Genomic DNA, 22,234 nt, shown 5'->3' on the forward strand with positions numbered 1-22,234 from the left:
TTAAACCAAAAGCACGCATGTTCATTGTCCATTTCTTGGCATCTGAATTCAGTGCCGGAATGTTGGTAAGAAACGATGGTAGCGTTCGTAGTGTCGTTAAAAGAGTTAGCGGCGATTGAACCCCTCTATTATATTTAAGTCCTCTTGGTCTGGAATCAATACTCCATTTCATATAGAAATATGAGAACAAATGGATGAGCCATTTGCAATGTATGAGATCCCCTAGAATCCCAAAAGCTATGCTTCACTATCAATCCCATTGGAAGAGATCTCTGGTACGTCCCAAAAAGAGCTGGGGAGAAAATTCCTCTTTATTATGAGATTGTAATGGCCTACAACTTGTAGAGGTGTTTGGGAATGCTTCTTGTAACAAAAGCATAGTGTGGTGGTTTTGGTTTTTCCACACCCACACTGCATATGCAAGGAATTTACCGCCATTGGGTACAATTTAAGAGAAAAATATTATATGCTGACAAACATTTCAGAATATTATTGTTTTACAAAATATCTTAATTTGGGGCTTCATACCTGAAAATGTGCTACATTGCATGCTCAGCAGTCTCTTATGTACAGGAACACCAGAAATATGCAAAAATATGTAGAATTGATTTTGAACATTCTGCATTACAGCTGTTTAAAATGATTTTACATCACTTGCAAATGGACAGTAAAATATGCAGTTGCATATGACTCCTCACCCTATTAATATGCCATTCAATGAAAGCCTGTGAATGCAGTTAATTTTGCTTGCAGGCTACCCAGGACCATTCGAGGCCTTGTGTGTTATCCCGCAGCTCCCACATCAGCAGAAGATGAGGAGGAGGAGGAAACAACGAAGAGTTGCTGCTGTTCATGTTTGAGATATATATTTTATGGGCTTTGTAGTCGTTTTATGCGTAAGTAGTTATAAATTGTATGTCTAAAGCCATTTTTCAGATAGATCGCCCTCAGCCTGTTCTTATATTTCCCTCCCCACTTGTTCAAAGTTGAGCTGTTACAGTAGTAGTGAATTATGTGCACTCCTTAATGTTACCAACCATTAAATCTTTCATTTTGTTTGGCGATCTCTTTCTTTATGTGCTAAAAATGTCTGAATCTCATGCTCCGTCCCTAGGTTCCACTCAATGTGACGATAATTAAGCACATGTGGTCGCATTTTCCATTTAATTCCTTCGTTTTCCGATAGGCACAACATGCTTAGAAATGTTTGGAGCTGTAGGCGTATTATAAATTAATCATATTTTTATGGCCATGCAAGAGGAAAGGGGTGTACGTTTTTCTTGGTTCTTCTTGTTTTAACACTTCGTCCCAAGAAATTTCTTTTCTTTGCTGCCACTAAAGTGCACTGAAATTAATCTGTGAATGGCAACAGACTTACTGCAAGCTAAACTCATGCATTTCCTTTGTTTTCTTGAATATAGTTAGTAATTACGAATGTTCTAGAATTTTTAAAGATTATGTGGTATTTTGTTGGAAAGTATATTTAAAGACCATGTTGGGTCCGATAAGCTGTGAGAAATTCCAAAAGTTTTATTAATATTACAATAACATAAATGTTTTATTTTAACATTTTGATGAATGTTTTCGGTTCAAGGAACCATCATTAGATCCCCAATTAACCTACAAAATCTTATGAACGAAGTATTATAAACAATCGGTGAAACCATGGGTTTTATAAAATAGATTCGGATGCATAATGAATTATGATATCACATATTGAGTCACAAGTGAGTAAAATTCATGATAGTACCATAAAACAGTAAAAACTGTATGTACAAGAATAGAATTGTTAAAAAGTAAATGATCAGTCCACTTTTATGAGTATAAGATTAAGCTATATAAATAGCATAAGCACCATTCAATGTGACTGCATAACAAGATTAACATGAAGGCTGCATTTACAAATGTCAGATCGATATGCTGATGCGAATTGGCAGAGTAGTGAAGAGAGGTGAATATGCAGCTTCATGTGTGGTAAGACTGGAGTAACACTTGAGACATGCGTGGTCTTGTAATCTGAAAGTATGTACAAATTCTTATTTACTATATTGAAAGGATTAATAATGAAAATTATTTATGATTTGTAACCAAATGATGGTAATTCACGAAACACGAAAAGAAGGGGGGCAACCAATTAAATAAAGAAATTACTTACCTAGACGGAGCAGAAGAAAATATATCCGTTCTTGTATAAAGTTCAGCCACAAATGTTGACGAACGTTACGCTTACAAAAGGACTAAGTAACATCAAATTGAAGGGTGGGGGGGGGGGGGAAGAAACATATTGGAGTATCGGAAGTCACGTGTGTAAGGAGAATTTAAATTATAAAGCAGACTATGTATGTTTGGGAATTGCTCATTCAGAAGGGATAAACCATTATTTAATGCTTGTGAAATATAAAATTCTTCAGCAATATGTATATGTGGATTGTCACCCATAGGATGAATGACCTGTAGTGTATTATTTATATTGGTTAATTCATGACCTTGTTCTATCAGATGGGTTGCAAACTTTGATATTCGTTTACTGTATTTGAAATCGGAAACATTTTCATTAAACTGGGTTGGTAATTTCTGTGAGTTTGACCAATGTATTTGCTAGGCCAATTTTTCCATTGTAGCATATATATGCCACTATTTTGAAGTCGATCTCTATTATGAAATTTTTTATTAGGTATGACGTTATTTAATTTATTATTAGTGCAGAAGGCAATATTCATATTGTGTTTTTTGAAGAAGTTGTTCAATTGGTTAGAAATCGGTCCAAAGTAGGTCATGCTTGTCCATGTTTTTAGGGGTTATTGGTTCAAGAAAAGTGTGTTGAGTTTTTTGTAATTTGTTCTTACGTTTTTGGAGGAGGCTGTCTACTGTATGTTTTTGGAAACCATTATCTTGGGCTAAAGAGATAATATAATTATATTCTTTATTATAATTAGATTTACTTAGTGAAATGGTTAATAATCTATCAATGAGGAAACGAAATTTACTAATTTTATGAGTTTCTGGATGGTTAGAAAGGCTGTGTATAGAATGATTAGTGAAGGTTGGTTTCCAGTATGTGTCAAAATTAAAACGGAAATGTTTTATAAAAGTTTTGAGGTCTAGGAAGTTTATTGATTGGTTAACAGCTGACTCGGAGGTGAACGTTATGATAGGGTGTAAATCATGAAAGGAATTGGTAATATTTATTTATTTCTCTAATGGCATGGAACATTAACAAATAGTCATCAATTGTCCATCTCATTCATTATCTTAATCCAGGCTTCCCAATAGTTTCTGTTCTGCGAAGGGCCAGGCATCACATTAAGTGGGCCCTGTCCATATCTTCATCCAGATTACAGAGCATGCAGGTGGGCGTTTGAAGTAACCCAAACTGATAGAGCTTCTTGTCTTGGCCATGTAAAAAAGTCTTCCAGTTTGATTCTAAACTCATGAGGTATTGTTCCTTCATTTGTAGAGTTTAGAGCAGTGGTATGATACTGATTTGAAGCAACTAGTGAGCATGGCAGCTTTTTTCCTAATGTATCTGCCTGTTCATTGCCAGAAATGTGACAGTGTCCAGGGATCCACAGGGAGCTAATTTGAGTTTCCTCAGTGTCTCGCAGCAGTCATGAATCTCCACTGATGCAGCAGGCTCAATTGCACCAATTGATTCTATGGCAGATCTTGAATCACTCAGGATGACAGTCTTAGAGAATTTTTCAAGATGCAGTAGAAGTTGGTTTAATGCTGTTTGAATGGCTTGATTTCTCCATCAAACGCTGTTTTGAATGATCCGATGGATTTATAAATAGTTGTTGTTGTTTTCTAATGCCAGGCATTTGACAATAAAGTCATTTGACCTCTTGCACTCCAATATTTTTCAAAGATATTATCATGGCCAGCCACTGAAGCACAGATTTTGAGGTGTTACGAATCCATTTCCTGGTTTGAGTTGCACAAAGGGCAGTTAGGGGACTGATATATTCCAATTCTATGCAGGTGTTTGGCCAAACAGTCATGGCCTGTTGCCAATCTAAATGCAGCTACAGACGATTTTCGTGGTAAATCGGGAATTAACTGTGGATTATGATGCAGAGAGTTCCATTTTTTCCCTTGAGATTATGTTATCAAATTTTGTTTGTTGAAGTCTAAGTATGTAGATTTAATAAATCTTTTCACAGAGTAATACGTAGATTTAGTAACAGGTCTGTAAGTAGCAGTGCTGCCCTTCTTTGCTAAAGCATCCGCATTCTCGTTTCCCAGGATTCCACAATGGGATGGTATCCATTGGAATACAATTCGTTTATTGAGTGATATTAATTGAGAGAGCATTTTAGTTATTTCTGCTGTTTGAGATGAAAGTGTGTGTTTAGAGACAATTGATAGAATAGCTGCTTTGGAGTCTGACAATATAACTGCATTTTTAAATTTATTGATGTGGCATAGAAGATTCCTGAGACTTTCACTTATTGCAATGATTTCTCCATCAAAACTTGTTGTTCCATACCCAAGAGATCTATAAAGTGAGAAGAGACAGCACATAACACCAGCACCGGCACCTTGTTCTCTGGAGATCAAGGATCCATCGGTGTATAAATGAAGTCAGTTTTGTGGAGGGTACCGTACCTAAAATTAATTGTCTCTAAAGACAATTGTTTCAGTATTTCAGTATTTACTTCTGATTTCAGTATTTCTTCTGTTAAATTTAAATTTATAAAAAGTGAAGATGTAGCTGTATATTTTGAGCTATTCGGGTTCTGGGTATTTACTGTTGATAGTCTCCAAGGCCAAAAGCTTTAGACTCATTGTGTCCGTTCCTTTTTTAAAAACACTTTGGTTTAGGTCTGTGAAGCAGTCATGGGATTCTATTTCAGTTGGATTCTGTATTATGGGTTGGGGTTCATTTGATATAATTGAATATTGTTCTTTTAGCTGATGTACTTTCTTCACAAATCCATGTTGTGTTTTGGGGTTTCTTTCTTATTTTCGTATTTGTACCAGTATTGACCATCCGATAGTCTGATTAGCTCTTCATACAACAGCATGGATCTCTCTGAGGGTCAACATGGCATCCACAGCAGTTATTTTTACAGTCTTAGAGCTGCCCGATTGTGTGCTTTACATTCCAGGAAGAACATACTTTTGATATGTAGTGCTTAAAGTTGAGCGAGCACATCCCCATTTGCATCCTGGAAGGCGTTTTAGGATCCTCAGTTGGTTTGAAGTTTGGGAGCTAATTTTCTCCACTTGTTGTTTCCAGGATAACTTATTATCAAAGGTTACGTCCCAATCACCTCCCAGTCAGCTGTTAACTGATCAATAAACTTTCTAGACCTCAAAACTTTTATAAAACATTTCCGTTTTAACTTTGACATATAATGGAAACCAACCTCCAATAATCATTCTATACACAGCTTTGTAACCACCCAGAAACTCATAAAATTAGTAAATTTTGTTTCCTCATTGATAGATTATTAACTATTCCACTAAGTAAATCTAATTATAATAAAGAATATAATTATATTATCTGTTTAGCCCAAGATAATTGTTTCCAAAAACATACAGTAAACAGCCTCCTCCAAAAACGTAAGAACTCAACACACTTTCCTTGAACCGATAACCCCTAAAAACATGAACAAGCATGATGTACTTTGGACCAGTTTCTAACCAATTGAACAACTTCCTCAAAAAACACAATATGAATATTGCCTTCTACACTAATAATAAATTAAATAACGTCATACCTAATAAACTTCATAATAATAATAATAATAATAATAATAATAATAATAATAATAATAATAATAATAATAATAATAATAATGGCTTTATTTAACCTGGCAGAGTTAAGGCCTTCTCTTACACTCAAGGATTAAAACTTGCTTACATAGTTGAACATACATACCATCATATCCCACCTCCCTCAAATCCATCTTTATATTATCCTCCCACCTATGTCTCGGTCTCTCCAAAAGTCTTTCTCCCTTCGGCCTCCCAACTAACACTCTATATGCATTTCTGGATTTGCCCATATGTGCTACATGCCCTGTCCATCTCAAACATTTGGATTTAATGTTCCTAATTATGTCAGGTGAAGAATACAATGTGTGCAGTTCTGCATTGTGTAATTTTCTGCATTCTCCTACAACTTCATCCTTCTTAGCCCCAAATATTTTCCTAAGCACATTATTCTCAAACAACCTTAACCTCTGTTCCTCTCTCACAGTGAAAGTCCAAGTTTCACAATCATGTAGCATACGTTTTTAGAAAAGTTTTTATGACCCTTAATTTTGCAGGTGTCTATGATCACAATAATTACAAGCTACAAATCTCTTTCAGTATATTTAGTCATGGATCTAAACCAGGGACAATCGTGTTCACATTGATTTCATGCAGGCATTGCCCCTGTAATTTAAAAAACCCTTCGTGCTCTTCTGTTTGATGGGTTTTCTATAATGACTTTTAAAACAGCTCATAATGAATTATTATTATTGACGTAACATGATATGGACATAGATTTTATAATAGATATAGATATAGATATTTATTAGCCTTAGGAAATACAATGATTTCATGGCATCGTCAGAGTGAATACATAATAAATATGCGGTTACATACATGTTTTTCCGACATACAAGATGTCTACAATAATATACAAATAATATACAATCAACACATTCAGTAATGAAGTCAATTCTCCACAGTTTTCTTCAGACCATTACTTGTACAAGGTTCTTGGTTTCCTTATCTTCTTGGGCAGTCTCACCCCGGACATGAATCAGATAGAAAAGAGCAGTAAACACAAAAGGAGATACTAACTACTGTAAGCTAAATTTGGAGTGCTAAACTAAGATACTCATTGACAGTAAAAGGCATGTGGAAAAGTAAAATATGTTTCACTGACTTTTTAAATCTAGCATAGCTAAGGGCTTTAGTTTCAACAGGGAGTTTGTTGTAAAGTCTTATCCCTGTATGTGATAAGCTATTGAGCTTTTGGATAACCTATGATGATTAAAATGTAAATTATTGCATGTTCTTGTGCTGTAGTTGTGATAATCAGAGTTTATTTTAAAACTATCATAATTTTGGTGGATGAAACAGACTGTTTCAAGAATGTAAATCAAGGTAGGGGCAAAATATCAAACTCTTTGAATATTTTTTTACTATCCGAGTGAATAGGTACTTTCTTTATAATTTTCAATATTCTCTTTTGCAGTCTAAACACTTGTGCAAGTTTTGATGATGACCCCCAGATAATTATCCCATATGATAATACAGAGTGAACATAGCCAAAGTAAACCGCTCTAAGTAGTTCCTTGGGAGTTATATTGGTTAGGACATGGAAAGCATAACACAAACGACTTAGTTTATCAGTTAAGAATTGAATATGACTTTCCCACGTGAGGTTGGAATCAATCCATATCCCTAAAAATTTTGTACAATCGACGTCCTTTATTCCAGTATTATTAAGTAGTATTTCAATGGAGTCATGTAGTTGTTTCTGACTGAAATACATACAAACGGTTTTACTGACATTCAGTTTTAGTCTATTGCTAGCTAACCACTGTTCTAGTTGTCTTGAGGTTTCATTTATTTTCTCCTGTAAATTATTTTTATCAAGAGCATTGAAAACAATATTGGTGTCATCTGCAAAGAGAACGGTTTTAGCTTGTGTTATCCTTGATGGAAGGTCGTTTATATACAGGAGAAATAGAATTGGGCCAAGTATGGAACCCTGGGGCACCCCGCTTTTCATGATAGTGGGATATGATTTCATTGATATGATATGTTTAATGATGAATTTCTGTGAAGTTACATAGTAAAAAGGCAATATGAATACTGTATAATTTATGAATCTGATATACAGTTGGTTACCTTTTTTATGATCATTAACACTTTTGTTAAATGTAAATAACATGCAAAACAGACATTTCAAATAATATTACTGATGTAACATTCACTTGTTACTGACATAATCACTGGAAATTACATTTATCTCTTTTTAACTTATGGAAGAAATTTATCGTATTTAAATTACGATCAGAACAGTAAAAATAAGTATTAGAATATAAATGGACGATTCTCCTGGACTTAGTAGATATTGTAGAGTTTTCCAAGACGATATTGTACACTTTTTTGACAAACAGAATGTGGAAATATTCTGTTCTTCGCTGTGCATGGCATCTTCCAATATGGTTCTGTTGAATGTTAATGCTGCACCTTTTACATGTTACACATCATCAGTGACCAATGCATATGATTTTGTACTGTTTAAAGTATTCAAAACAGCTGAAAATGTGATAATACCCTTGTTCACTCAATGTGTGGACATTTCATCCTTGTGTTTTATTCCAACATTTTCTGCAAAATCTTTTTGTAATAGCCTACAGCATGTTAGGTTGTAAGATTTCCTTTCAGATATTTTATTTCTTGCAGTTGTGTTTTTGCATAGAAACATAGTTTGCATAAACCCTTAAGATGTCTGATCAATATATTTCTTGCAGTTTCAGGAGGACAGGTGACTGCCTCCATTTTATGTGTCTGTCCACCTGTACTATCTGGGAATAGATTTGTTATAAACTGTTCAGTATTACTACATTTGGCTTTCCAAGTAGCATGCGATATTCTAGTCACATGTGGACATTTCTAATAATTTATTAGTAGAAAGCATATTCCAGTGCACTTGCATAATCCGTCAGTAAGAAGGTCCACATTTGACAACAGCAAACATTTTTATCTTTTTCAGAAACTGGACGTATATACTGTATTTTGGTCGTAAACTAGCAAACTTAGATTTTTTAATTGAACATTGCATATTCACTTTTAATAACTATATGCTTCCATTGCTGTCATCATGAACACTCTCTTCTGTTTTCTTTCTTTTTCTGGATCTTTAATGATGAAAGTGACAAAATCTTTGTGCTCTGGAAGTACAGTAGACTCTAGACCACTTTCGTAAAATTGTGAAACAGCTGAATAATCATGAGAGTTTTCACCTTCCTTCTGCTTAATTTCGCAAGTTTCTATGACTCCAAACTTCTCAGCAAGTTTCTTCACAACAGCACGTTTCTTTCTTGGAGATGTTGGTAATGACCTTTGTGCTTGATGTACTGTCTTCCCCAATGACTGAGACTTGTATGTGAATCATATCCAACATCTCTTAACATTGCTTCAGCCTTTAATTTCTCTCTGTACTTTCTCATTCGTAATTTACTATCATTTTCAGTTTATTTTTTCTTCTGCACTCTAGACCATTTCTTTCTTAAAGTGGTTTCTGCTGTGCATTCTTTTCTTGATTTCTTAATTTTTTCGTCACTTAGCTTCTCCCTGTATTTTCTACCTTTTCAGCAGAAGATTTTGGAGGATGTTGTCCTAAACCTTGATATTTGAAGTTGATAATTAAAGAGTGTTACGTCAGTAACATCAATAGCTTCAAAATTAGTTTCGAAAAAAAACCACAGATTGCATGAGCTGAATGGTAATTAAGTTTGTTAGAACCTGTGTAGTCTTCCCTGATAACAGTCACGCTGTCCCCGCAGTGTTCAGGCTTAGGGTGAAGCATGCGTCTTGCAAAATATACATTACTTAAACTGATTTATTATTAATTAAAGCATTAAAATACTCTTGAACCATAAATGTAATAAAAACATTATGCAAAATTATTTGTTGCAACTGAAAATAATAATGTGGACATGTTTACAAAATGGGTGTTTGTAAATGTGTTTAAAAGATAAAGGGATAAAAATAATCACAATTATAATTGCTATTTATGCAACAAGTTGCGAAATAATAGCATTTTAAGCATGACAAGTGAAGATTGTCCAACACGGCAAGTTCTTAAAACACTGGTTCCGCATGTATTTCGTGCAAAATATTTTGAACAGTCACTCGAGAATCCTAAATGTATTTATATTTTAAAGAGAATGAAATTGTTGATTTGTTATCTCGCAATGGCGAACTTATGATGTTGAAGACGAAAGAGTATTATATTCATGTAAAAAGAGATAGATTTCATGGCCTTTGGATATGTAGTGATTGTTTTGCTGGTTGTTATGAAGTTGTTTTCTGCTTGTTATGTAATTTGGAATATACAATTATTACAATGAAAGTGATAAATGTAATTAGAAAAGTGAGTGATTTGGAAGTGAATAATTTATATATCAAATCTCCAAATGTAATTTCAATTTTAAATAATTGTGTTGAGAATATTTATAATAAATAAATAATTGGAATTTATGTTTTCAGTATTTCTAATTAGTGTGCTTAAAAGTACTTCAGGCATGGAAATTTACTTTTTAAGCACGCTAATATATGGATGCAGAATTCAATGAATTTTTTATGCTAAAATGAGAATCGAAAAGTCGTCACCATGAAACGAATGTCTAAAAAATAATTATTTCTGAGAAATGTTAATCTTTCGAAATGATAATTGTTTCTCTTGAAGTCATCAGCATCAGCCTCCCTGTATTTACTCAGCTGCATACCGACACCTCTTGTAAGGCACTGCTCTGTATTACATCATCTAAATTATGAAACAATCTGTTTATCTGTATCCAATTAGAACTTCACAGAACATTTACCTTCAATAAATAGCAATACTCTCTAGTTACTGCTAGCCTCTTCATATAAACAGCATAAAACACATTCTTATTATTTTTCCAGCTATCTGTGTTTGAAGCTTGTAGCTATGTTTAAACACAGGTGTAACGTGGCTTTCCCGCAGTGAACAGTTTCTCAAACTCCAACCCATGGAAGTTATCCTTCTGTTCTGCAGGACTGCTTCTATTCCAACAAATGTAAATCAAATATTCAAAGTTCGTGATTTCGCACCCAGCTAAACTTCACATTAATTTGGAAAGTAATCAGTAATGACGAGGATTCCTCTGCTAAATTTCATATGCATGTGTCCTAAGTGAAAAGCTCTGAGAGGATTGCCTACAGGTTGTCGTTTGAGAATCACTTGTGCAAAGGTTCACACCCGTGGCACTGGACAGAACCAGAAATCTGGTGATGTCTGGTGGAAACCATGCACCTTGATGAGGTCTGGAAGCTTCTGGTTTGGTGCCGGCTTGAAGGTGAAGTTCTGCAGCAGGACACTAAGGATCAACCACATGTTCTGCAGCCAAATGTCTGACCCACACACACACACACACGCTTCCCTGCAACACATTTCGAAATTATCAGATGGTACAGGAAAAACATTGACGAGAAAGTGTACTAGTGAGCACTTGAGTAGGTGAATAAGATACTGGGTAGTGAACCAACAAATAAATTAGTATGACTTGAGGCTTTCCCGGCGTTTGATATAGAATAACTCTTCTTGGGTTCTCAGCCAGGTGAGTTGGAGATTAGATTCCAATCTTTCGACGGCTAGCTCTGCCATCTTCTTCAGGGAAGAAGTGCATGTATGAGGGATTACGTGGTTGGAGTTGTAGGAAAATGGACGACGTAGGTATATAGGCCTAATGACGCAATAGAGGAATGGGGCGCGGTGTTGCATTCACCCGTGACTCACATCAGACGCAGGAGCAGCAAAATCGGAATCCCAAATAGAAGTTTATTTTCGAAACAAGTCCAAGGTTGTAATCTATCCATCTGTGAAGATTCTCACCACCATAACTCTGCCGAATGTGCAGCGGGAAGAAAGCTGATGTATGTAGAGCAGAGAGGTCACCAAATTCTAACTGCAGTCCAAAGGACACCCTTTACCCTCAAGCATATGGATGCTAGAGCCCAATAAAATGTTAAAGAAAAGAACATCCAAATTGGCTACTCGGAGGAGACTTTTTTTAGAAAACGAGAACGAAAGGGCTGAGATTACCGCATGCTTTACTATAGAACATTCCACATTAAGAAAAAGTTATTGGTTTTATGGACCTTGCAAAGTACATTGTAGAAGCTGTGTGGTAGGTAGGCGTTTCTGTGACAACTGGTCATTTGATCGAACAGCCCTATATGCTCAATGCGTTTTTCTTAAAGTGGAATAAGTCTATAGCAATCGGCAAAAAAAAATGAGCTTCTCCACCATTCCTGACAGACTTTACATGAGATAAAAGTTTTTGAGCCTATCAAAAGTTGTTGCTTTGTCAGCTGTCCGAAGACAGGTCTGAATCTCATAAGTGACACCAATAAGTCATCACTCATGAAGCAACTAAGCCAGAAGATAATTGGGTAGGTGACCAATTTCTTTCCCCCTCCATTGCATACATCGCCGACTAGCTACATATTACACTAATCAGACTTCAGAATTATATGATACAAACAATTGTTCTTCCTCTGGCACATATTGTCAAGTGAGATGTACTGTCTGATAATAGATGTACATATCAGCCAGAACCTCAATCAGAGGTACTATCAAAAGTGGCTGGGAATATTTCAGCCTTAATTCTGCAGTAGCCAACGACTGGACAAGAAGTGTATGGTTACAGAAGTAAGAGAATTGATAACTTGAGTTGTCAAAAACGAAAAGACGAATAAAGGATTATGAGAGTAAATAAATAGGTCTATACAAATCAGTTTGCTATTATATCACTGTTTCTATAGCACTGATGAATTCTTAGAATTGCTCTATCTTAGATCTTGTCTTCAAGATAATTCAGAGTAGTTAGATGAGGAGTCTATTCTACAATTTTACAAGTATTTGGTTTACACACTGCAAATGGTCCTTTTAGCTGAAGATGGCTCAGCCTGTAGTTTTCTAAAATTAAGTTCCAGATTTTGTGTATTTGTATTTGTGTCGTATTTAATATTATAGTCATTTATTTTATTTAATACAGCACTGACGAAAACGAAAGTAATGGCTTTTAAAGGAAAGGACCCAGTAAACTCAAATATTGAGTTGGTGTTAAAATTTTCAAGCAGACGTCACATTTTAACAGTCCAGGTTACAATGTTTATTATAAGAAGGGTATACATGCAGAAGGTGCTCATTGCAATTTTACGAAAAATTGGTTTATTGGCTCCGTCTATAGCATTTTCAGAGGACTTTCATTTAACGTAAAGTGAACTGGAAAAAAAAAGACTAACAGCGATTAGTTCATTTTAAAAAAAACACTGAAATTTAAGGGAACCTGGTAAGCCAAAAAATCTTGAATTTTTCATTTTTCATTTATCTTTCAGATGAGCCATGATTTAAGTTTGTATCTGATTCCTAAGTATGTTTTTTTTTTTCGGTTTAAATGAACAGTGACATTTAAGTGGGCGTGTCCATAGGCGGAGAGAGAACCATTTCCTTGGGGAGGCAAAGGAAGACATAATTAATTACCTCCTCCTCCGTTATAGCTTGACTGTGGTACAGTATATTGGAATATGATCAGTTAATAAAGGATTTTCGGGGGGAGGGGCATGTTTTTTTTACAGTGTTACATCCATATCGGCGATGTTTCAAACCGAGTTGTATAGGGCTTGAACTGTAGGTCTGCTACAAATTATAATAGGGCATAACTTAAAACAATCTCCCTCTTTTTCTCTCTCGTGAAGAAACACATGCATACATCAATAAAACTACGTAACAGTGCTAACAGAAATATTTTTATATGAAGCTTACCTTCCGAAGATATATGAAATGTAATTTCTAATAATTATTTTATTTAATCTCATTTTTTAAGTTTACACATTATACTGGGATCACTTTTCTTTTTCCTGCATTGTCGTGCAGTATGTTATTCATACATTTCCAAGTGGTGGCCTCAACAACTGCAGACTTCAAAGACAATAGTACAGGCTGTTACGAAAGAAACATTACAGTGCTTCCATTCCTCAAATGAGGTAGTATAGGAATTCTTATACATTCAGAAATTTAAAATAAATACAGTATTATAGTCCAGGCACATGATCAGAAGACATTAATTCATCAATTTAAGCACAAAAACTTAATCATAAACAAAACGAAAAAAGATATTTTGAATTCAATAGAATAATAGAAAAAAAAAAAAAAGAGATCAGACAAGTTGGGGGGGCAGTGGCCCCCATTACTCCGTCTATGGGCTTGTCTCCTGTTCATCTAGCATACTACCACAGTCTACTATATACAGTCACGAAGCTTGAGTTTTGAGGGTGCTAGAAACAATAGACTGTGACGGTACTATTTTGTATTGCCTGTAATGAGGCGATATTAGCGATCCTAGTGGTGAGCAACTATCTAATGTTTGCATATTTACTACGTATTGAGCTTCGCGACTGTATATACTAGACTATGATACTACTATGTTAGTTTCAAATTTTGCGCCTTATGTGCGAAATTTTTTCATTGTAGGGAATTTATGTGTATTGGCACACCTGGTTTACCGTCTGTGCTTTGTTTCGTAGCAACGGATTTGTTTACAGTGTTGTGATGTTATACACGTGCTGTACGGAGTTCTATTATTAATTGTGTTACGATACAGTTCAGTTGCATTATGGAGGTGCATTTTGTGATATTTTCTTACAATATGGGTTACAAAAGTAGTTTGAAAGTATTTAAGAAGAGAAGAAATGTTGGTAAACGTAAGAACACTGTTAGTAAGGTGAATTCTAACCTACAACCCTCTAGCACATGTGGTCAGTGTGAATCTGTAAATAATGGCTGTGCATCAGGAAAGAAACTTGAAGATTCTAAAATCAGGTATGAAACCCTGAAACAAGAACACAGTGTTAGTGATACCAATGGGGTTATAGATGTTGGCATATTATCTAGTGTACTGCAAAATAATGTATTCTGTAAAGGCTGTGGCAAAGGTGGGATATCTCTTGAGGTAAAAAAGCATATTGGTCTTGCTGCAGAATTAGTTTTAAAATGTAAATACTGTGAGTATGGTGTAAATTTTTACAACTCTTCATCTATTGATATTTCAAAGATAAACCCAATAACAGTGTACACTATACACAGTAAATGTTTGACTATGTATGGCCTTAGGGCTATAGGAAAAGGTAAGACAGGTGGAGAGACTTTATGTGGCATTTTGAATTTGCCACCTCCTCCAACCAGGTCTACTAGATATAACATAATAATTGGATCTGCGATTGAAAATGTTGCATTACATAACATGAAGGTTGCTGTGGAAGAAGCAGTTGCAGAAAATGATAATGTCAGAGGCATATCAGCTGCCTTTGATGGGACGTGGCAGAAAAGGGGCCACATTTCACTAAATGGCGTTGTGACGGCAACTAGTGTGGACACTGGCAAGGTAATTGATGTTGCTATATTATCAAAACATTGTAGGTGTGAAGGTAGAACAACAAATAAACATGAAACCGATTGTGAATGTAATTACAGTGGGTCAAGTGGTGGAGTGGAGGTTGCAGGTGTGACGAACATTTTCAATCGGTCACTCAGTTCATATAATGTGAGATATGTGAAATATTTAGGAGATGGGACTCTAAGTCATTCAATGCTGTTGAGGAATTGAAACCACATGGGAATGACGTACAAATTAGAAAATTAGAGTGCATAGGCCACATGGGCATTTTGAGGAGACTGAAAACCAGTGTGAAGGGACAAAAATTATCGGATGGTAAGGGTTTATTAGGAAAGGGGAGGCTAACTGACTCAGTTATAGACAAAATTCAAAACTATTACGGCATGGCCATAAGACTTCTATTTACTATTTTCCCGAAACACATAACCACAGTGGACCATATGACGATTCACCACTGTTATTCTCATCCCAACCGACACTTGAGACAGGCATTGACAAGAACCGAGTTCTGAATGGGAGAAGTGAAGGCTGATGGGTGGGGGAATACCTGCTAGGCCACGAGGCCACAAGAAATGTATCTCAGTTTCAGCTTTCCCAGTGCAACCATAGAACCCGGGGAAATGCAGAAGCCAGACACGGCATGAGTGATCCTGGCTTCAGGAACAAATTTTACTGCAAGACAGGTCTATATACATCACAAGGTTTTCTACTTCTACAACTCTATATGCTTTCATTGAAAGAACTTATATAATAGCTATGATATATACGACTAAAAACCACTAAAATTTTGAGTTTAAGAAAACAAAGTGACTGAGGCCCAGCCTCACTTGCCTCAGCCAATCAGCCGCCACTGTACAAATCTACCAACATGGAATTTCATCTCAGACTAAAACCTGTCTTGACCCTTTATACCCATTGGTGACTGCACATGATAAGGTCGCAGGGCAGATCTTGCCTCCTCTGCTATACCAGATAATGTTGTTGTTGTTTTCTAATGCCAGGCGTTTGACAGTAAAGTCATTTGACCTCTCCCACTCCAATATTTTTCAAAGATATTATCATGGCCAGCCACTGAAGCACAGATTATGAGGTGTTCCGAATCCATTTCTTGGTTTGAGTTGCACAATGGGCAGTTAGGGGACTGATATATTCCAATTCTATGCAGGTGTTTGGCCAAACAATCATGGCCTGTTGCCAATCTAAATGCAGCTACAGACGATTTTCGTGGTAAATCGGGAATTAACTGTGGATTTTGATGCAGAGAGTTCCATTTTTTCCCTTGGGATTGTGTTATCAAATTTTGTTTGTTGAAGTCTAAGTATGTAGATTTAATAAATCTTTTCACAGAGTAATACATAGATTTAGTAACAGGTCTGTAAGTAGCAGTGCTGCCCTTCTTTGCTAAAGCATCCGCATTCTCGTTTCCCAGGATTCCACAATGGGATGGTATCCATTGGGATACAATTCTTTTATTGAGTGATATTAATTGAGAGAGCATTTTAGTTATTTCTGCTGTTTGAGATGAAGGTGTGTGTTTAGAGACTATTGATAGAATAGCTGCTTTGGAGTCTGACAATATAACTGCATTCTTAAATTTATTGATGTGGCATAGAAGATTCCTGAGACTTTCACGTATTGCAATTATTTCACACTCAAAACTTGTTGTTCCATATCCAAGAGATCTATAAAGTAAGAAGAGACAGTACGTAACACCAGCACCGGCACCTTGTTCTCTGGAGATCAAGGATCCGTCAGTGTATAAATGAAGCCAGATTTGTGGAGGGTACCTAATATTAATTGTCTCTAAAGACAATTGTTCCATTATTTCAGTGTTTACTTCTGATATCAGTATTTCTTCTGTTAAATTTAGATTATATTCTATATTTAATAGAGTGAAGGGCTTTGGTTTAATTTGTAAGTTTTCTTTTAAATTTGGGATATTGATTTTCTGTTTTAATTCTTGAACAATGGATATGAAACTTTTTTGAGTTTTCAATCTACAGAGAGGACTGTATGAATGCCAATTGTTTCCTGGTAACCTGATAAGTTTTTCATATTGAATCAGTGCTTTTTCTTCTATTGTCATTTTGATGCTGTTAATATTGGTGAGGAATCTCATACAATATACCAGATAATGTGTAGTACATTATTAAAAGATTATGGGCAAAATGAACTAGAAAAGCAACTCAGCTAAAATTTTACATATGTATGACGACACTTACTTCTCAGGAAAGTGAATGGTGGGTAATGTAATTAACATGAAGATTAAAGCCGTATAGAATCCTCAGAAATTAAATTTTTGCATACAATAAAAGGATGCTCATGAGTGGACCAGATTAGAAATGAAATAAGAAAATAATTAGAACACGAACCTGTCAATGAGCAGATAAAATATGAACCAAAGTGGAGTGAACATGTGAAGAGGATGAACAGTGGTCAGCATGGAAATGTCGGACACATTATAGAAGAGATTTGGTAAATGTTGGAGTACTGAGCCAGGACAGTCCACGAAGATGAATATGGCGATATACTCTTGTGTATTATCTAACTCTCTATTAGTTTGTAAATATGACATGTCCCATGATCTAGTGCATGTAATAAATGGTTATGGTTACGGTCAGGGCGCGGATTTTGATGACATGTCATCTTTCTATTTTTTTACATTCTTTGCAATGCCTGTAAATAAATACATTTTGGATATGAGCTGCTGGTTACAGAAATGTAGAGTTTTTGTCATTCTTAGGTCATTTTTCGCTGTTTTAATTCTTTGAAGTCATTTTTTAAATTTAGAGAGCTTTTTTTATCATTTTTCAATTTTAAAATGATTTTTTTTAGTAGGCCTAATTTAAGCTAGTCTTCAATGACGAAGTAAAATTTCCCAATATAGAAAAACTCGCAAAATTAGTACTGACACTACTTCATTCAAACGCAGAACTTGGAAGGATTTTTTCGATAGTCATGTCAAAAGGAAGAGGAGAATAGAATAGCACATGAAGCTCTCAGCTAAGTTGTACGCTTTGCTTCCAAATAAAAGAATTGAACTAGAGCACCTTTGAAGTCACCAGCATCCATTTTAGTTTCCGTTATTGGGATACATGTGCTAGATGTGGAGGAGATTTGGTGGTTGGTACATCCACCCTTCTCTTTTATTGTAGCTGAATGTTTAATTATGACCTAATTAATTATTTTATTGTAGCTCACACTGTAAGTTGTGGGAAAATTTGTGTTCGTGTGGGAAATTTTTATACTTTTATATGGGAATACCATAGTAGACAGTCTGAAGAGCTGTTAATTTAAGGTAGTATTTTGACTACTTATGCATAGTATTGTTTGTTTTTAGGTCTGTTTTTTCATCATTTCAAGTCATTATTACAGCCCGAAATTTTATGTCCTAAAAGTTAAGAATGTCACTGAGTGTAGATGAATAGAAGTAGGCCTAGTGCCCGAGAGGAGAGTTTTAAGCTTAGTTCACAAGAGTCCGTTATGTAATAATAGACAACAGAGTCAGAAGGACTGAGCAATGGATCTTGTAAACCGTGTGCTAATTTGTAAGTGATGTTAAGAGGATTAAAGACCTTTAACGATACCAAAGGGAAAATACTGAATGACAAGAATGGCATTTCAATGAAGTGGAGGTATGGCAATGATCTTGTAAATCGTGCGCTAGTTTGTAAGTGGTGGTTAAGAGGATTAGAGACCTCTAGCAGTACCGAAGGGAAAATACTGAATGACAAGAATGGCATCTCAAAGAAGTGGGGGCATGGTTTTTATATTAAACTATAGCGAGGAACAATATTAACTTTTAGCACCTAAAATTCCGGGTTCTAGCCATTATAATATAACTTTTTGGGTCTTTTATAGATAATTTTTTAAGTAATCAAAATCCTCACTCTGGCTGGGGATCGTCCCATACATCAGGGGCAATGTGGTAGCTGTACAGGCTGGTCAGCACCAGAGAGAAGCTGTGTCATATGACGCCTTTCCCCCACAACATACGTGATAGACGTGAGCTTACACTCACCTTTGGCACGGAGTACGTGTGTGCAATGCCCAGACTGAAGACTGACACAATCCCCATGACCTTGCAATCGGGAAAACCTGTAAAACTTCCTATAGCTTTGCCAGTTTTCAATTCCATTACAGCAGTTTCTTGATTTCATCATCTTATTTATCGAAATAGAAACATCAATTTTGAGGCGTACTTATGACATTTTACTAGTTTCTGTGGCATCTCATAAACATTTCAAGACATATTCAAACATTAATAAGGATCATTTAAATATTTCTGCTGATGCCCAGTTCACTCTCTCGTTGTACAATTTAAGTTCTCTGCATTGATTGATGATTCAGTAATATAACCGTATAAAATGTAGATATAAACAAATTATATTATTAATTAAAGTTTTACAATTTAGAATATTATGCATTTATTGTTTACAATAAATTATATTGTTTGAATGTAACTTAAACATCCTTCAAGAGCTTACTTGTACATTTTTGTGAATGTAAACACATATCCCTTCAAAATGATCTGATGAAGAGAATTGAGAAAATGCATTAAATTTTATTGGCATTGGGTTGTAACAAAGGGCTGCCATATGCCTCGGACAGTCCATGGCTTTATAGTAGGGAGAAAAGACTGATGTCCACGATTTTGAATGAAGTCGGACAGAAATTGGAAAAATGCAGTAATTTGTAAGATAGTGTTCAAATGATACTCAAATGGGTGCAAGATAATACATCTTACGAACTCAGTAAAGAGCCTTCTGTCTGACTAGGTGATAAAATTTAATTTTTTCCTACTGCACAACAAAGAGGAAATTTCTAAAAATATGATTTCACACGAAATCTCGGTAAATTTTTGTCGCAGTTGTATTTCCGTGGTGCAGTAGCCTACTTAGAACTGCTGCAAATGGTAGAATTGTTATTTCTCTCTACGTGGATATAATACCAACGTTCAAAGATCATTTTCCTTGATGAATGGCCAGTGGATACAAGAAAGAAACAAATTATCACTTAAGTTAGTAAACGCATCTGCAGATAGAGTATAATGTAAACTGCAGTTAGCTTCACAACTCATCCTTCCTTCTCTTCACAGTTCTGAGAAGTATGAAAGGTTCTGTGACTGTGATCTACAGACATGAATGGTGTGGTGCTAAAATAAATGGTAATAATGTAAATTGCATGCCAAATAGTGTGCTAGATAAGGTAAAGTGTATCACTGAAGTGGCCAGTCTCATCCACATTAAGTAAACAAGTGATATTAATGTGAAAAATAAATTATATATACAAGTTTCTTATAAATTCCTGCGTTTTTTCCTGTCGATCAAATTGACTTGTGAATCATGTACTGGTTTCTTTGTTTCTTCATTATGGCAACCCTAGTTTTAACAAGTTTCTATTGTTATGACATTCGTAATGAGAAATAAGATCAATTAGTATTATTTTCATTTAAAACGCCCCTGTATTCGACTGCATGATATTTAGAGTGCAAGTTCCCTATGAGCTTGAAATTTCCAAGATAGTAATTTATCATCCGTGACTGTACCATATTATTATTCTGTGAGCCCAACCTGAGTGGTAATATTGAATTTCTTTAATCTCTTCTTGACACAAAGTCGGACATTATCTAGTGAGATTACTGTCGATAAAATCAAGTAACCTAACAGTAATGTAATACATAACTGCTTCATAAAATGTACGTTATATCAATTTCTTTAGAAAAATTAAAAATACGTTTTAAATATAAAATATGAAAACGACAATATTTAAATTTCCTTGTGGGGGGACGGGCAGTTGTGCGAAGGACAGCTTGAGCGAAACGGTCACAGGCTACCTCACGTAGCAAGCGGTTTCTCCAGCGATGCCGCCTTGACAACTTGTTTCTTTTCGAGAGCAGAGAGCACATATAAATCTAACAATTACTTTAATTTTAATTACTATGGTAAAAATAATAATAGAAAATTATTATGTTATATTATAAACTTTTTCTTTTGTAATTTCCTTGGGCTACCGCCGGTAGCCCCGGTAGTCCCCAAAATACGCCCCTGCTTTCAATTCATTCAGCTCCTTCACGTCCAGGGACAAACTCTCGATCTTCACTGTCATGGACAGCCAGGAGCGCAGCATGGGTTCACATCCCCCTTTGGCCTGTATACCTCTGTATTGACTAGTTATCAAAATATCTAGCTTGTGTTTATCAGGTGTTTTCTGTGTTGAACATTTTGGAGATTTGAAATTAGTAATATTGTTTCAACCAGCTATTTCCCAGAAGACACAATTTCAGTATATGGCTGGCACTTTAAGCAAATGGAATAGTTCTTGGGTATTGAATGTAACTGTGCTCAGTAATACCGAACTGGCTACTAAATCTTAATGTGTATTAAAATTATTAATAAATACAGTAGAATATATAATCCAGTGACAAATTTTTGAACATAATAATTACTGGTTTCTTTTCTTTTCACAGATGAATCTTCAGCCTTCCGAACATCAGAGAGGCTTCTGAAGATTATCCACTGCTAAAGCCTGTAAGTAATTAACTCTGTTATACAAAACTACAAAGACTACATTGTTAGGGGTTATGATTTTTAGAAATTTAGCATTTTGATTTTAACATTTAGCATTTTGTAGCTTTCATACATTCGTCATTTTGCGTTCTGTGGCGTTTTGAAGGAAGACATGGACTCTACGTCAATATAGGAGGATTGGTCATGTCTTTTGAAAATATTGGGGATTAAAATAATACTTACATAGAGGTACTAATTTAATTTATGACCCTGTTAATCATGTTCATGAATTCGTAACAAAGAAATCATAGAAGGAACACGCCTGTACATTTTCTTCTGTCATTCGTGTTGTCTTATTACTTCCTACATTAAATTGTATTTACTGAAAAATCTTTCAGCATCTACGCTGCTGATAGGACCCAAAATATATTGCAGAATGCTTAGGTGGCTACTTAAGCTTTAAAGCCAATGACATTTACACCCAGTCCACATCTTTTTGTTCTGAATATTTTGAACAATTTTGGTTTAAAAATATTCATAACCCTCAAGGAACTGTTCATGTTAACA

At 35.3% G+C, this 22,234-nt stretch overlaps 1 protein-coding gene across 3 annotated transcripts in view; it reads left to right on the forward strand.

The window, feature by feature from the left end:
• Positions 1-22,234, forward strand: part of LOC138693957 (uncharacterized) — a 130,706-nt gene that overhangs the window by 63,886 nt on the left and 44,586 nt on the right. For all 3 annotated transcript variants that reach the window (XM_069817687.1, XM_069817688.1, XM_069817685.1), the window contains 2 exons: positions 754-896; positions 21,628-21,688. In XM_069817687.1, the coding sequence (XP_069673788.1) occupies positions 754-896; positions 21,628-21,683 (199 nt within the window). In that variant the 3' untranslated portion in view covers positions 21,684-21,688. The remainder of the gene's footprint in view (positions 1-753; positions 897-21,627; positions 21,689-22,234) is intronic.

This window comes from Periplaneta americana, unplaced genomic scaffold (assembly GCF_040183065.1).
Source record: "Periplaneta americana isolate PAMFEO1 unplaced genomic scaffold, P.americana_PAMFEO1_priV1 scaffold_26, whole genome shotgun sequence".
In the NCBI taxonomy this organism is placed as follows: Eukaryota; Metazoa; Arthropoda; class Insecta; order Blattodea; family Blattidae; genus Periplaneta; species Periplaneta americana.